The 15,653-nt window shown below is 37.8% G+C and overlaps 1 protein-coding gene across 14 annotated transcripts in view; it reads left to right on the top strand.

The window, feature by feature from the left end:
- The window catches only part of FGD4 (FYVE, RhoGEF and PH domain containing 4), a 245,031-nt gene that overhangs the window by 196,941 nt on the left and 32,437 nt on the right, over positions 1 to 15,653 (top strand). For all 14 annotated transcript variants that reach the window (XM_045061638.1, XM_023256914.2, XM_045061639.1 and 11 more), the window contains 5 exons: positions 2,140 to 2,170; positions 2,392 to 2,484; positions 2,755 to 2,880; positions 7,906 to 8,046; positions 15,367 to 15,507. In XM_045061638.1, coding sequence (XP_044917573.1) covers positions 2,140 to 2,170; positions 2,392 to 2,484; positions 2,755 to 2,880; positions 7,906 to 8,046; positions 15,367 to 15,507 — 532 coding nt within the window. The remainder of the gene's footprint in view (positions 1 to 2,139; positions 2,171 to 2,391; positions 2,485 to 2,754; positions 2,881 to 7,905; positions 8,047 to 15,366; positions 15,508 to 15,653) is intronic.

Genomic DNA, 15,653 nt, shown 5'->3' on the forward strand with positions numbered 1-15,653 from the left:
TCTATGAGTCTTTCAAGAATAGAGACAAACATTGAAAGTCTCAGAACATCAGAGTGTTACACAGATTGCACGGAGCCCAAAATTGGATGTATGTTTGGACATATTTATAGATAATTCACTTCTAAAACCAACTGGGGGGAAAAAAGATTCTGCTTTTCTTGCAGAATGAGTCAGCCTTAAGACTGACCTCCTACAGAAGCTGTGGGACCCATTTTGCACCATGAGTTTGTGAAATCTGGATTAAAAAATTACCTCTTCAGTGTTTTGTCATACAAGCTTTCTTCTAGCATGTGCTTTGAGTAAACTAAAACTATTTTCAGCTTTTCTCAATTAACATTTTGGTAGTGTACTTCAGAATGATGTTACCTGAGTTAAATTAGTTTTGAGTACATTAAATGGATCTTTTATACCACATCACTGTGAACACATTGGGGAGATATACTTTTTTGGAAAACTCAAGGTGCTAGATCCCTAATTAAAGAGGAACATTTCTCATGTTTGTTCATTCTAGTTTACTTTTACTTAAAATCTTTTAGGTTAAGTTTAAACTTTTAAAAATAAGTTAGTTTTGAAAATTGAGACACATTACTAATACCATAGGAATTGGTGAGGACTTGAAACTTTCTTTGTACTGTGATTTCCTTTTGGGTGTATTTTGTTAAGTGAAACTTGTTAAACTTTTTTGTTAACTAAATTTTTTTCTTAAAAAAGATTTTTCCACAGTGACCAAAAAAAAAAAAAAAAAAGAAGGGAAAAAAAAAAAAAAACCTCTTACATTCTACTTCCTCTTCCATATTTAAAAGAATATAAAGTATTCGGTCTTATATAGTTTTTATTTCATGGTTTTATGTTACTAAATGTATGTAAAAACATAGTAATAAGTAAGTTAGAGGAGTAAAAAATCTGCCATGACTGAGAAAGTAAAACAAAAAGCATTAAAGACTTACCAAGTTTCTTTGTATTTAAAAGGCTGAGAGCAGCTAGGAAATAACTATGATTACAAGGCAGTAGAAATAATTTTATCCACGCAGGCCACTGCAGTAGGGAGCAATCTTTTTTGCGGAGCAAGATTGAAGCCTTCCCCAGTAAGAGTCTTGGTCCAAGGATATCCAGGTGAACAATAAGCAGAATCTTCCATTTGACAAGCATGGATTCCAGCTGCATTCTTGGCACATCATGATGCTCAAGAATAAATTTGCTAGAAAGATGGATGATGTCACAAGAGCCAAGCTCCTGCTAGACTCATTTATATGTGACACCTGTAGGAGTGAGGCATGTGACATTCAGGCTGGAACTCAAACTCAGCCCTAGCCTAGCAAACACATGCAAACAAATGGAGCCCCACTCTTTTGACATTCTTCAAAATCCCCCAACTTGAAGATCTAGCTCAGGCCAGAGTCTACTAATGAGGACTTTTCTAACACATTCTGTGACAGCAGCCAGCTGTGTAAGCTACCTGCAAGGGAGATGAAATAAAGAGAATTTGCCTCAATAGGAAAATAGAAGATTTGATTATAGTCAAGGAAATTTTTTTTTCCCAACAGAAAATTATTAAGTACTGGAGTCCATTAATCTGTGAAACTTCCTTCCTACAAGCATCTAAAAATTTTGTTTTGCTTTATCTGTGATAGGTTAAGTACAGTATTGCCTAAAACTTTCTAGCAAAATTATTTATCAGAGGAAATATTAAATAGCTCCCTAAGACCTTTACAAAGATATTTTAGATTCTAGAGGATACATGTAATGTTTTCTAAGATGAACTGTGACTAGTAGCCTTTGAAAATCTCGTGTGTTTTCTTAAAGGTGAATTGGAAGACTAGTTGTATATCTGGTATAACTACATCTACGTTACCTAATATGTTCAGCTAGATGATGGTTATGAAAAATAACATCAGGGCAGTATATTAATGGAAGTTAAACTTAACTCTGCCACTCAAAAACTATGTGTACCATAATTTTGTTTAAGAATTTGTTTGTTCACTTGCCAAAGATTCTGTTTAATTTTTGTTGAAACTTCTTCCTGAACATTCCTGAATTTTCCAGAAAGTTGAAACAACATCAAAGCATAGTTTTATTCTTATTCACAAGTTATAACTCATTAATGTTTTCTGCATTCACTTATATTCTGTTTTGTTTTAGTTCTGAGCAAGACAAAGAAGAATGGATCAAGGTAAACCGGATTTCTATTTTCGTTTTTGTTTTTGTTTTTCGGTAACCTTTGTGTACACAAACATGTACATATTGTAGCGTATACATACATCAATGTCATAAGAACAAGGTCAGTTAATTCTTAAGGTCATTTTCACATCATAGATATTTGTTTGATAAGGCATTTTCATTAATTTGCAAGTGATATTTTAATGTGTGCTTTGAATCTCATTTATATTTTAGGCTCTTCAGGAGACCATTGATGCTTTCCATCAGAGGCATGAAACCTTCAGAAATGCAATTGCAAAGGATAATGACATGCACTCAGAGGTTTCTGTAAGTTGAATTGAATTCTTTAAGTTCTTTTCTCTTTGCAGTTGCAGAACTGGCTAGACAGAATCTCATTTTTCCTTCCATGAATACAATAGCGAGTGCCTTTTTGTGCTGCTTAAACTTCTTTGTACCTTTTATTTCTTTTCCTGGGTCTTGAGTTTCAGAGCATGATATAAGCAATGTTGTTGAAGTGCTTTTTAATAAATAAGTAAGTAAACAAATAGATGGAAATGACAGTTTTTTCTGTTAAAATTGAATCTCTTTCTCTTTTAGACTGCTGAGCTAGGGAAAAGAGCTCCAAGATGGATCCGAGATAATGAAGTAACGATGTGTATGAAATGCAAGGAGTCTTTCAATGCACTGACAAGGAGAAGACATCATTGTCGAGCATGTGGACATGTAAGTGAGATTTCTTAATGGTCATGAAGGCTGCTAGTAACTATATAAGTGTTGTAAAAGCATCAAGTTTGGAAAGGCAAAAAAAAAATCATTCAATTAAATAAATTACTTAATTGATAAACTTATTTTGATGACAGCTATGTGCAGAACACTGTGCTGGATCGTGGAGAAAAAATGGTAAGCAAAATGATAGCCAGTTTCACCTACTTTACATTCTTTTTTTTTTTTCCAACGTTTTTATTTATTTTTGGGACAGAGAGAGACAGAGCATGAACAGGGGAGGGGCAGAGAGAGAGGGAGACACAGAATCGGAAACAGGCTCCAGGCTCTGAGCCATCAGCCCAGAGCCTGATGCGGGGCTCAAACTCACGGACCGCAAGATCGTGACCTGGCTGAAGTCGGACGCTTAACGGACTGCGCCACCCAGGCACCCCACCTAGTTTACATTCTAATGGAGAAGATAACCAAAGTCAAGTAAATGGACAAATAAGCATTTTAAATTACTACAAAGACACCAAGAAGGCAATCAAGAAGTTAGAATGGAGAATGATGTTAACAGAGGAGGACTTGGAACCAATTTTACTTAGAGAAATGAAAACCTCTCTGAGGCACAGATATTTAAGCTGGTGCCTAAAAGGTGAGAAAGAGCTAACCATGGCAAGGGAGGTGGGAAAGGCATTCAGTGGCTCCGTATGTCAGAAGAACGGAGATAGGAGAAAGTTGGGTCTGCTATTGGGATGCCAGAGGTAATGGGGCTGGAGCCTAATGAGTAAGAGGAACTGGGGCATAAGAAATAGTTAAATAGGTAAATAATAGTTAAATAGTTAAATAGGTAAATAATAACCAAAGGAGTTGATGTCTCTGAGAAAACAAGAATTGGAACATACAGCATAAATGGAAGTTCAGGCTTTTGATGGGAGAGGAAAACTTCCCTCCATTATAACAGAAAGAAAAAAGGAAATGATGGGTGCAAATGTGGGTGTGTTTTTGATTTTGTGGTAGGAAATTTTGTCATTGAAGTATGAGGAAGAGTCATCAGCTGAAAAAAGAGGGAGAAGAGGAATGAGGGAGATTCGAGAAAGAGGGTTCAGTATGATATAGTTGTCTCTGGGCAGGGAAGTGAGCCTCCCAGAGGAACATGTGTGGACTTCTGTGCCCATTAGAGGTTTACGGTTATACATGTAAAGGGGCACGCAAAACTCAATAACTCAGGCCAGAGGGGGCTGGTGACAGGTTTTCAGCAATTTGAGCTGTTTCATATGGAAAGAGTGAGGGAGGAACAAAGCATGAAATGAAGCAGGGGAGAGAGAACAGCAGGTTTTTGATGGCCTTGTGTACCAAGTTGAAGATTATATACTTTCTTCTAAAAAGCAACAAGTAAACAGAAGGGCAGGCATTGTGGTGCCATGATTTAACATATTATTAGTATGCTGAAGTGCAACACTTCTTATTGATCATTCATTTAGATTGGTCTTTTACTGCAGATTTATTCTTCTGCTTTCCTCCTAAGTTTTCTCAGTGAAACAGTTCTGCGATCAAAGTTCAATTTGATAGCAAACTTTCCCCTCAGGGTAAGACTTTTTAATCTGTCATTGAGTTTGCTTGAAATGATTTTGGGTATTGACTGACACACTTCCCTTGTGTTCAAACAAACGTGTTTGAATGTGGATTACCAAAATACTATGATATGAGTTGGAAATAAGAGAGTAGCTAATATGAATATGCAGATGCAGACATGTTTAATTCTAACTCTTAGAGTAATTTCATTGCAATTATGAGAAAACAATGAATTGAGTTTTTTTAAATTTTTAAAAATTTTCATTTTAGAAAGAGAACATGAGCAGGGGAGAGAGGCAGAGAGACAAAGAATCCCAAGCAGGCTCCACAGTCAGCATGGAGCCCAGCATGGCGCTCAATCCCTACGACCCTGGGAATACGACCTGAGCTGAAATCAAGAGTTGGTCGCTCAACCAACTGAGCCACCCAGGCGCCCCAACAATGAATAGTTTTTTTTTTCTATCATGAATTGTATATGCTGTGAACCTAAACTAAAAGTTTTACTAATATTTATATAGTTTTAAATAGTTTGTCCACTATAATTGGGAGGAAATATGCTTTTTGAAGCAAGAAGATGCTTTTTTTTAAATGTGTATGTGTGTGTGTGTGTGTTTTATGTTTTCATTTAAATTCCAGTTTAACAGTGTAATATCAGTTTCAGGTGTACAAAATCATGATTCAACACTTCCAATATAACAAGTGCAGTCTTTAACCCCCATCATCTATTTAACCCATCCTCTTACCCACCTCTTCTCTAGTAACTATCAGTTTGTTCTCTATAGTTAAGAATCTGTTTCTTGGTCTGCCTCTCCGTCTCTCTTTTTTCCCCCTATGCTTATTTTGTTTCTTAAATTCCATATATAAGTGAAATCATATGGTATTTGTCTTTCTCTGATATACTTTGCTTAGTATAATATTCTGTAGCTCCATCTGCATTGTTGCAAATGGCAAGATTTCATTCTTTTTATGGCTGAGGAATATTCCATTGCATGTGTGTATGTATGCATTATGATATATATATATATATATATATATATATATATATATATATATATATGTATCTCACCTCTTCTTCATCCATTCATCAGTCAGTGGATACTTAGGCTGTTTCCATAGTTTGGCTATTGTAGATAATACTGCAATAAACACTGGGGTGCATGTATCCCTTTGAATTAGTATTTTTTGAGTAAATACCTAGTAGTACAATTGCTGGATTATAGGGTAGTTCTATTTTTAACTTTTTGAGGAACCCTCCATACTGCTTTCCGGAGTGGCTGCACCAGTTTGCATTCCCATCAACAGCCCAAGAGGGTTCCCCTTTTCACACATCCTCACCAACACCTGTTGTTTCTTGTGTTGTTGATTTTAGCCATTCTGATAGGTGTGATATGATATCTCATTGTAGTTTTGATTTGTATTTCCCTAAAGATGAGTGATGTTGAGCATCTTTTCATGTGTCTGTTGGTTATCTGTCTTCTTTGAAAAAGTGTCTATTCATGTCTTCTTCCCATCTTTTAACTGATTATTCATTTTTTGGATGTTGAGCTTTGTAAGTTCTTTGTGTATTTTGGATACTAACTCTTTATCTGATATATGTCATTTGCAAATATCTTCTCCCATTCAGTAGGTTACCTTTTAATTTTGTTGATTGTTTCCTTTGCTGTGCAGAAGGTTTTTATTTTGATGAAGTCCCAAGAGTTTATTTTTGCATTTGTTTCCCTTGCCTCAGGAGACATTTCTAGTGAGAAGTTGCTATGGCCAAGAAAATATTTTTTTCGTGTTTATTTATTTTTGAGAGACAGAGCATGAGTTGGGGAGGGACAGAGAGAGAGGGAGACACAGAATCCGAAGCAGGCTCCAGGATCTGAGCTGTCAGCACAGAGCCCAATGCGGGGCCTGAACCTATGAACCATGAGATCATGACTTGAACAGACATCAGACAGTTAACCGACAGAGGCACCCAGTTGCCCCAAGAAAATAATTTTTTAAACTGGGAAGTGTTTTTTGACGATTATCCTATAATAATTAGGAAAACAATGCTATTCACTAAGAAATGGAATGCATTTGCATTGTACTCATTCATTCATTGGCATTCTAAGTTTATTGTGTGCCTTATGAGCAAAATCTACAAGAATGATGCCTCACAGAGCTTACAGCCTAGTGAGTGTTACAAACACCAAATAATCACACAAGTGTATGATTAAAAACTAATAAGTACATCAATGGGGCACCTGGGTGGCTCAGTCGGTTGAGTGTCTGACTGCAGCTCAGGTTATGATCTCGCGGTCTGTGAGATCAGGTCATGACCTCGAGCCCTGCGTCGGGCTCTGTGCTGATAGCTCAGAGCCTGGAGCCTGCTTCAGATTCTGTGTCTCCCTCTCTCTCTGCCCCTCCCCCGCTCATGCTCTGTCTGTCTGTCTGTCTCTCTCTGTCAAAAATAAATAAACATTAAAAACAATTTTTTTTAAACTAATAAGTACATCAAGAAAAATAAGGGAACTTCAGTAGCATAGTGACAAGAAACAGTTCCTTATTCTGGAAGTTGGAGGGGTCTTCCTTGAGGAAGTGAAATTTGAGTCAACATCTGAATGATGAGCAAGAGATAACTCGCTGAAGCAGAGTTGAGAGAGGACAGGCGTATAGCACTTCAGGGGCTCTTAAGAAGCCAGTGTCACTGGGGATACAGAGAGTAAAAGGGGCCAATTATATGGGATATTGTGGGCCATCAGTAAGAATCTGTTCTTTATCAAGAGCAAAGGGAAAACTAAGGATTTTAAATAGAGGAGAAACCTATCAGATTAGCATATTTAAGACAGCATCTGGTGCTGTTTGGAAAATAGCTTGGACGGATGTAAAAACAGAGGCTAGAGAACGCTCAGGTAAGAATGCTACAAGGACCAGTCGTGAAATTGCAGTAGTCCAAAGTAGGATATTAATAGCTTGGACTTAGAAGGAAGATGTAGAGAAATGGACAAATCGAAAAAAAAAAATCTAGGAGATAAAATCAGGACTTCGTAATATGGTGACTGTATGGGGTGAAGTAGAGGTATATGTCAAGGACGATGACTCCTAGGTTTCTGACTTGCCGTGACTGGTTGGATGTCAGTGCTGTTTACCAGGATAGGGAGCACTAGTAGGGAATAGGTTTGGAGGGGTGGGGTGGAGTCAGGAAACAGCTTCAGGCAGGGAAGATCCTGAGTTGATTTTGGGAGCTTATTGATGAAACATCCAGAGATATGAAAGGTAAAGGTCTCCTACCTTTAGAGCAAGGAAGACAAGGATGAACTAGCAGAGCTCATCACCAACAGCATTATAATACCATGATAAATATTCCTAACGTTCATGGGATATTCTTGGTCCGGTAAAAAATTGCCTTAAATATTTAACTCTTTCTCATTTAGTATTACTGGAAGTGATTATTGCTTAAATCTGTATGATTATTTACTCTTCATTTTTTTTAAATTTAAGGTGGTTTGTTGGAAGTGTTCTGATTACAAAGCTCAACTTGAGTATGATGGTGGAAAATTGAACAAAGTTTGTAAAGACTGTTATCAAATAATAAGTGGATTCACGGACAGTGAAGAAAAGAAGAGAAAAGGAATTTTAGAGGTATGGAATATTAAATATTGGAGAACTGAAACTTTTATGCAAGAAATGTAGAATTGTTTTTTAGCCCTAAAGAATACAAATAGCATATTTTATTATTTCTCTTAATATTTAACAATTTGAAGAAGAAGAAAGATTCATACTTTTCTCTCATCTTGCTTAATTTTGGGATCATATTCAGTTGTGTAGAAAGAAGAGGGTCAGTGCTATGTTTAGTCAACATCATTTGAGAGTGAAATACATTAATGTTGTGAAAGCAGCTATAATAAAATATTAAGAGTATGAATTGTTGTCTCTTCTGATGCCCAACATTACAGTGTATTTTTTTTAAAGTTTATTTATTTATTTTGAGAGAGAGAGATAATGTGTGATTGGGGGAGGGGCAGAAAGAGAGGGAGGGACAGAGAACTCCAAGCAGGCTCCACACTGTCAGCACAGAGCCCAGATGCATGGCTCAAACCCATGAACTGCAAGATTGTGACCTAAGCCAAAGTCGGATGCTTAAGTGACTAAGCCACCCACGTGCCCCTCCACTGTATTTTTTAATAGGAAAGTGTTTACCTGGTAATTTTATCATATTGACTTCAAAAGCCACTGTCTGAAATTATTAAAATTCATATTAAATTATTACTTTATTACCTGAAAATGTCTTCCAGCTTATTGTATTAAAAACATCATTTAGCAGCCAGTGACAGTAATCTGGTAACTGCTTTGAAATATTATTAAAATATCTAGCAAGTGAATGTGACTCATATTTTTAGAATAGTCAGAACCTCCCAAGCCTGGGCACCATGATGCAGCTTGTACCTGAAATGAGTTTCACACTCAAAGATACTAACATAAGGAATAAATTATATAATAAGGCCTTTGTGGCAGAAATTTCAAGGTAGCCTTGAAAGTCTGTGAAGAATAGGCTCATGACCATAATTCTATGTATCTAAAGTCATAGACATACATAGTTTACTAAGAATTTCCATGCTTTATTAGGGATCAGTGACAGCTGGGGCACCTGGGTGGCTCCGTCAGTTAAGCATCTGACTTCAGCTCAGGTCATGATCTCATGGCTGTGAGTTAGAGCCCCACATTGGGCTCTGTGCTGACAGCTCAGAGCCTGGAGCCTGCTTTGGATTCTATGTCTCCCTCTCTCTCTGTCCGTCTCCTGCTCATGTTCTCTCTCAAAAATAAGTAAACATTTTAAGAATATTAAAAAAAATCAATGACTGTTTATTGAGCATCTATACAGTATAAGCATACAAGGGTCATTTCTGTTAAGTGAAAAAGAATCATAAACTTCAGAGTCCATTTAAGGCTGAAAAGCTAAAAGTTTAACTCTGAATTCTTCTAGGGTATATGTGTTGCTTGTAGGCAGACCTAAATGGGGCTTTCCCTGGCGAGGAGGTGGAAAGACATGTTTCACTGGCTCCCAAGAACACAGCTTTAAGACTTTTAAACACAGCAGTTGGGGGGCGCCTGGGTGGCGCAGTCGGTTAAGCGTCCAACTTCAGCCAGGTCACGATCTCGCGGTCCGTGAGTTCGAGCCCCGCGTCGGGCTCTGGGCTGATGGCTCGGAGCCTGGAGCCTGTTTCCGATTCTGTGTCTCCCTCTCTCTCTGCCCCTCCCCCGTTCATGCTCTGTCTCTCTCTGTCCCAAAAATAAATAAACGTTGAAAAAAAAAATTTTTTTTAAATAAACACAGCAGTTGGCATAATATAATGAGTCCAATGACTTGTTTTAAGGGATGGGTTTCAGGTTGTATCTCTGAATTAAAAATGTCTAGGTAGTTTTCTCGAAAAACCTATATTTATTTAATCAAATAAATATATTATGTGAGGTCTATAAGTAGAAGATAAGTATGTATATGTGCATGTACACACACATACATGCATTTTGAAACTTGCTTCTTGCCAACTAGTGTGTTATGTGCCTTAGACCGAGAGTCAACACACTTTTCCTGTAAAGGGTCAGAGAAACTATTTTAGTCTTTGCAGGCCAAGAGGAAAACCTGAAAACATTACTTCTATAATAAGAAAGAAAACACATTTTCACAAATTTTTACTGACAGAATTCAAAATACAATAATAATGTAGTATAGTTTTTTATCATAGGGCAATAAGATTGGAATTCTTTGTAGGTAGGGGAGATAACATTTCATTTCATTGGAGTCCAAAGTTAGTGTTTCCTGTCATCAGATTGATTTTAAATTTTATCTATAAAAGTCAAAAAAATCTAAACAAATTCTTAGCTCTTAGGCCATACAAAAGCAGGTGGTGGGCTGGTGGGCCATAGTTTGCCTGCCAGTGCTCCTTAAGGTATCTATGATGAAGGGCCAGTTTTATTTCCAAGCCAAACAACTCAATATTTTTGTAAAATATGCAATCATGTTGCTTGCATGTCATCACAAAATCAAATTGCTTTAAAAGTTTCTTTTATTTTTTTTTAATTTTTTTTTCAACGTTTATTTATTTTTGGGACAGAGAGAGGCAGAGCATGAACGGGGGAGGGGCAGAGAGAGAGGGAGACACAGAATCGGAAACAGGCTCCAGGCTCCGAGCCATCAGCCCAGAGCCTGACGCGGGGCTCGAACTCACGGACCGCGAGATCGTGACCTGGCTGAAGTCGGACGCTTAACCGACTGCGCCACCCAGGCGCCCCTGCTTTAAAAGTTTCTAAGTGCTTATTCCTACTTTCTGTGCTTTGTCTGGAATGGGTAACAGAGCAGTTTGTGAACCAGCACTGTTCAGTGGATGGCACCGAGTAGTGCTACCCTAAAGATTTGAGCAATTGAAAATAGAAGCGAACCACTTGCTTCCCATAATGTGTATAATAAAATCTATTTAGTCAATGATTTTGTTCCCTTTTTAGCCAGTGATATATATATCAGGGGACAAAGCAGAAAACTATAAATGGGTCTTCAAAGAGTTGTTGCAATTTTAGAACCTTTTTTTTTTTTAAATTTACATCCAAATTAGTTACCATATTGTGCAACAATGATTTCAGGAATAGATTCCTTAATGCCCCTTACCCATTTAGCCCATCCCCCCTCCCATAATCCCTCTAGCAACCCTCTGTTTGTTCTCCATATTTAAGAGTCTCTTACATTTTGTCCCCCTCCCTGTTTTTATATTATTTTTGCTTCTCCTCCCTTATGTTCATCTGTGTCTTAAAGTCCTCATATGAGTGAAGTCATATGATATTAGTCTTACTCCGACTAATTTCGTTTAGCATAATACCCTCCAGTTCCATCCACATACTTGCAAATGGCAAGATTTCATTCTTTTTGATTGCTGAGTAATACTCCATTGTGTATATATACCACATCTTCTGTATACATTCATCCATCCATGGACATTGGGCTCTTTCCATACTTTGGCTATTGTCGATAGTGCTGCTATAAACATGAGGGTGCATGTGTCCCTTCGAAACAGCACACCTGTATCCCTTGGATAAATGCCTAGCAGTGCAATTGCTGGGTCGTAGGGTAGTTCTATTTTAATTTTCTGAGGAACCTCCATACTGTTTTCCAGAGTGGCTGCACCAGTTTGCATTCCCACCAGCAGTGCAAAAGAGATCCTTTTTCTCTGCATCCTCACCAACATGTGTTGTTGCCTGAGTTGTTAATGTTAGCCATTCTGACAGGTGAAAAGTGGTATCTCATTCTGTTTTTGATTTGTATTTCCCTGATGATGAGTGATGTTGAGCATTTTTTCATGTGTCGGTTGGCCATCTGGATGTCTTCTTTGGAGAAGTGTCTAATCATGTCTTTTGCCGATTTCTTCACTGGATTATTTGTTTTTTGGGTGTTGAGTTGGATAAGTTCTTTATAGATTTTAGATACTAACCCTTTATCTGATATGTCATTTGCAAATACCTTCTCCCATTCCATCGGTTGCCTTTTAGTTTTGCTGATTGTTTCCTCTGCTGTCAGAAGTTTTTTATTTTGATGAGGTCCTAGTCGTTCATTTTTGCTTTTGTTTCCCTTGCCTCTGGAGACGTGTTGAGTAAGAAGTTGCTGCAGCCAAGATCAAAGAGGTTTTTGCCTGCTTTCTCCTCAAGGATTTTGATGGCTTCCTGTCTTACATTTAGGTGTTTCATCCATTTTGAGTTTATTTTTGTGTGTGGTGTAAGAAAGTGGTCCAGGTTCATTCTTCTGCATGTCGCCGTCCAGTTTTCCCAGCACTACTTGCTGAAGAGACTGTCTTTATTCCATTGGATATTCTTTCCTGCTTTGTCAAAGATTAGTTGGCCATACGTTTGTGGGTCCATTTCTGGGTTCTCTATTCTGTTCCATTGATCTGAGTGTCTGTTCTTGTGCCAATACCATACTGTCTTGTTGGTTACAGCTTTGTAGTATAGCTTGAAGTCCGGGATTGTGATGCCTCCTGCTTTGGTTTTCTTTTTCAAGATCACTTTGGCTATTCGGGGTCTTTTCTGGTTCCATACAAGTTTTAGGATTATTTGTTCTAGCTCTGTGAAGAATGCTGGTGTTATTTTGTGTTGAATACGTAGATTGCTTTGGGTAGTATTGACATTTTAACAATATTTGTTCTTCCTATCCAGGAGCATGGAATCTTTTTCCATTTTTTTGTGTCTTCTTCAATTTCTTTCATTAGCTTTCCATAGTTTTCAGTGTATAGATTTTTCACCTCTTTGGTTAGATTTATTCCTATGTATTTTATGGGTTTTGGTGCAATTGTAAATGGGATCGATTCCTTGATTTCTCTTTCTGTTGCTTCATTGTTGGTGTATAGGAATGCAACCGATTTCTGTGCGTTGATTTTATATCCTGCCACTTTGCAGTTTTTTGGTGGAATCTTTTTGGTTTTCTATATGGAGTATCCTATCTTCTGTGAAAAGTGAAAGTTTGACCTCTTCCTGGCCGATTTGGATGCCTTTATTTCTTCATGTTGTCTGATTGCAGAGGCTAAGACTTCCAAGCCTATGTTGAATAACAGTGGTGAGAGTGGACATCCCTGTCTTGTTCCTGGCCTTAGGGGGAAAGCTGTCAGTTTTTCCCCATTGAGGATGATATTAGCATTGGGTCTTTCGTATATGGTTTTTATGATCTTGAGGTATGATCCTTTTATCCCTACTTTCTTGAGGGTTTTTAGCAAGAAAGGATGCTGTGTTTTGTCAGATGCTTTCTCTGCATTTATTGAGAGGATCATATGGTTCTTGTCCTTTCTTTTGTTGATGTGATGAATCACGTTGATTGTTTTGTAGATATTGAACCTGCCATGCATCCCATGAATAAATCCCATTTGGTCGTAGTGAATAATTCTTTTAATGTATTGTTGAATCTGGTTGACTAATATCTTGTTGAAGATTTTTGCATCCATGTTCATCAGGGTAATTGGTCTATAGTTGTCCTTTTTAGTGGGGTCTCTGTCTGGTTTTGGAATCAAGGTAATGCTGGCCTCATAGAAAGAGTTTGGAAGTTTTCCTTCCATTTCTAATTTTTGGAACAGCTTCAAGAGAACAGGTGTTAACTCTTCCTTAAATGTTTGGTAGAATTCCCCTGGAAAGCCATCTGGCCCTGAACCCTTGGTTTTTGGGAGATTTTTGATTACTAATTCGATTTCCTACTGGTTATGGGTCTGTTCAAATTTTCTATTTCTTCCTGTTTCAATTTTGGTAGTGTATATGTTTCTAGGAATTTGTCCATTTCTTCCAGATTGCCCATTTTATTGGCATATAATTGCTCATAATATATTCTCTTATTATTCTTTGTATGTCTGCTGTATTGGTTGTGATCTTTCCTCTTTTATTCTTGATTTTATTTATTTGGGTCCTTCCCTTTTTCTTTTTTGATCAAACTGGCTAGTGGTTTATCAATTTTGTTAATTCTTTCAAAGAACCAGCTTCTGGTTTCATTGATCTGTTCTGTTTTTTTGGTTTCGATAGCATTAATTTCTGCTCTAATCTTTATTATTTCCTGTCTTCTGCTAGTTTTGGGTTTTATTTGCTGTTCTTTTTCCAGCTCTTTAAGGTGTAATGTTAGGTTGTGTATCTGAGATCTTTCTTCCTTCTTTAGGAAGGCTTGGATTGCTATATACTTTCCTCTTATGATTGCCTTTCCTGCGTCCCAGAGGTTTTGGGTTGTGGTGTTATCATTTTCATTGGCTTCCATGAACTTTTTAATTTCTTCTTTAACTTCTTGATTAGCCCATCCATTCTTTAGTAGGATGTCCTTTAGTCTCCAAGTATTTGTTACCTTTCCAAATTTTTCTTGTGGTTGATTTCGACTTTCATAGCATTGTGGTCTCAATATATGCATGGTAATGATCTCAATCTTTTTGTACTTGTTGAGGGCTACAATTTTAAAAACTTTTAAATTATCTCGGGTTCCAGGATTCTGATTGCTGGTCAGTATTTACCTTTTTGCTATCGCGTTATTATATCATTGATGCTGGTATAGCATTGTGATTAAAAGTTCAGGCTCGGGGCACCTGGGTGGCTCAGTCGGTTAAGTGTCCGACTTCGACTCAGGTCACGATCTGGCAGTCTGTGAGTTCGAGCCCCACATCGGGCTCTGGGCTGATGGCTCAGAGCCTGGAGCCTGCTTCCCATTCTGTGTCTCCCCCTCTCTCTCTGCCCCTCCCCCGTTCATGCTCTCTCTCTCTGTCTCAAAAATAAATAAACGTTAAAAAAAATTTTTTAAATAAAAAAAAAAAGTTCGGTCTCTGGGGGGCACCTCTGTGGCTCATTCGGTTTAGTGTCCGACTTTGGCACAGGTCATGATCTCACGGTTTGTGAGTTCGAGCCCCACGTTGGTTTCTGTGCTGACAGCTCAGAGCCTGGAGCCTGCTTTGGTTGGATTCTGTGCCTCCCTCTCTGTCTGCCCCTTCTCCCGCTCATGTTCTGTCTCTCTCCAATAAACATTTAAAAAAATTAATTTAAAAAAAAAAAAAAAAGCTCAGGCTCTGGATCCAGATCCAAATTCTAGCATGCCAATTCCTAATGTGTGACCTGGGGAAAGTAATTTCTTCTCTGAACCTCAGAGAGAATGCAAATGATATCTTCTTAGGGTTGGTGAAGATTAAATGAAGCAGTGAACTAAGAAAAGTGCCTGCATAGCAAGCATTCAATAAATGTTTAACTTTATTTAAATTTGAGGCCTGGTAATACTTAAATATTTTCCCTTGTTCATAAAAGATCTAGATAAGTATTTAAATAATAATTGGGGATGAGCCCTTTTTGGACATCCCCGAGAGACATTTTATATGAATATATTGTACTTTATGAATGTTCCAATAAGGTGAATTACTCTCTACCCAGTTCATTTTGTGTTCTCTTTCTCTCACTCTCCTTCCTTGTATTTTTTAGATTGAATCAGCAGAAGTGTCTGGAAACAGCGTAGTGTGCAGCTTTCTTCAGTATATGGAAAAGTCAAAACCTTGGCAAAAAGCTTGGTGTGTGATCCCCAAACAAGACCCTCTTGTGCTGTACATGTACGGTGCCCCCCAGGTATGTAAACTGCATTTTTCTGAGGGGATGGAGGTCCTGGGGTACAAAGGGAGGTGAATAGACACTGAAATCAAAATCTTTCCAATACTGTCCTCTATAGAACAAGAGAGTTCAACCACTTGCATTGTCTTTCATTACAATTGAAA

This window comes from Felis catus, chromosome B4 (genome assembly GCF_018350175.1).
Source record: "Felis catus isolate Fca126 chromosome B4, F.catus_Fca126_mat1.0, whole genome shotgun sequence".
NCBI classification, from domain to species: domain Eukaryota; kingdom Metazoa; phylum Chordata; class Mammalia; order Carnivora; family Felidae; genus Felis; species Felis catus.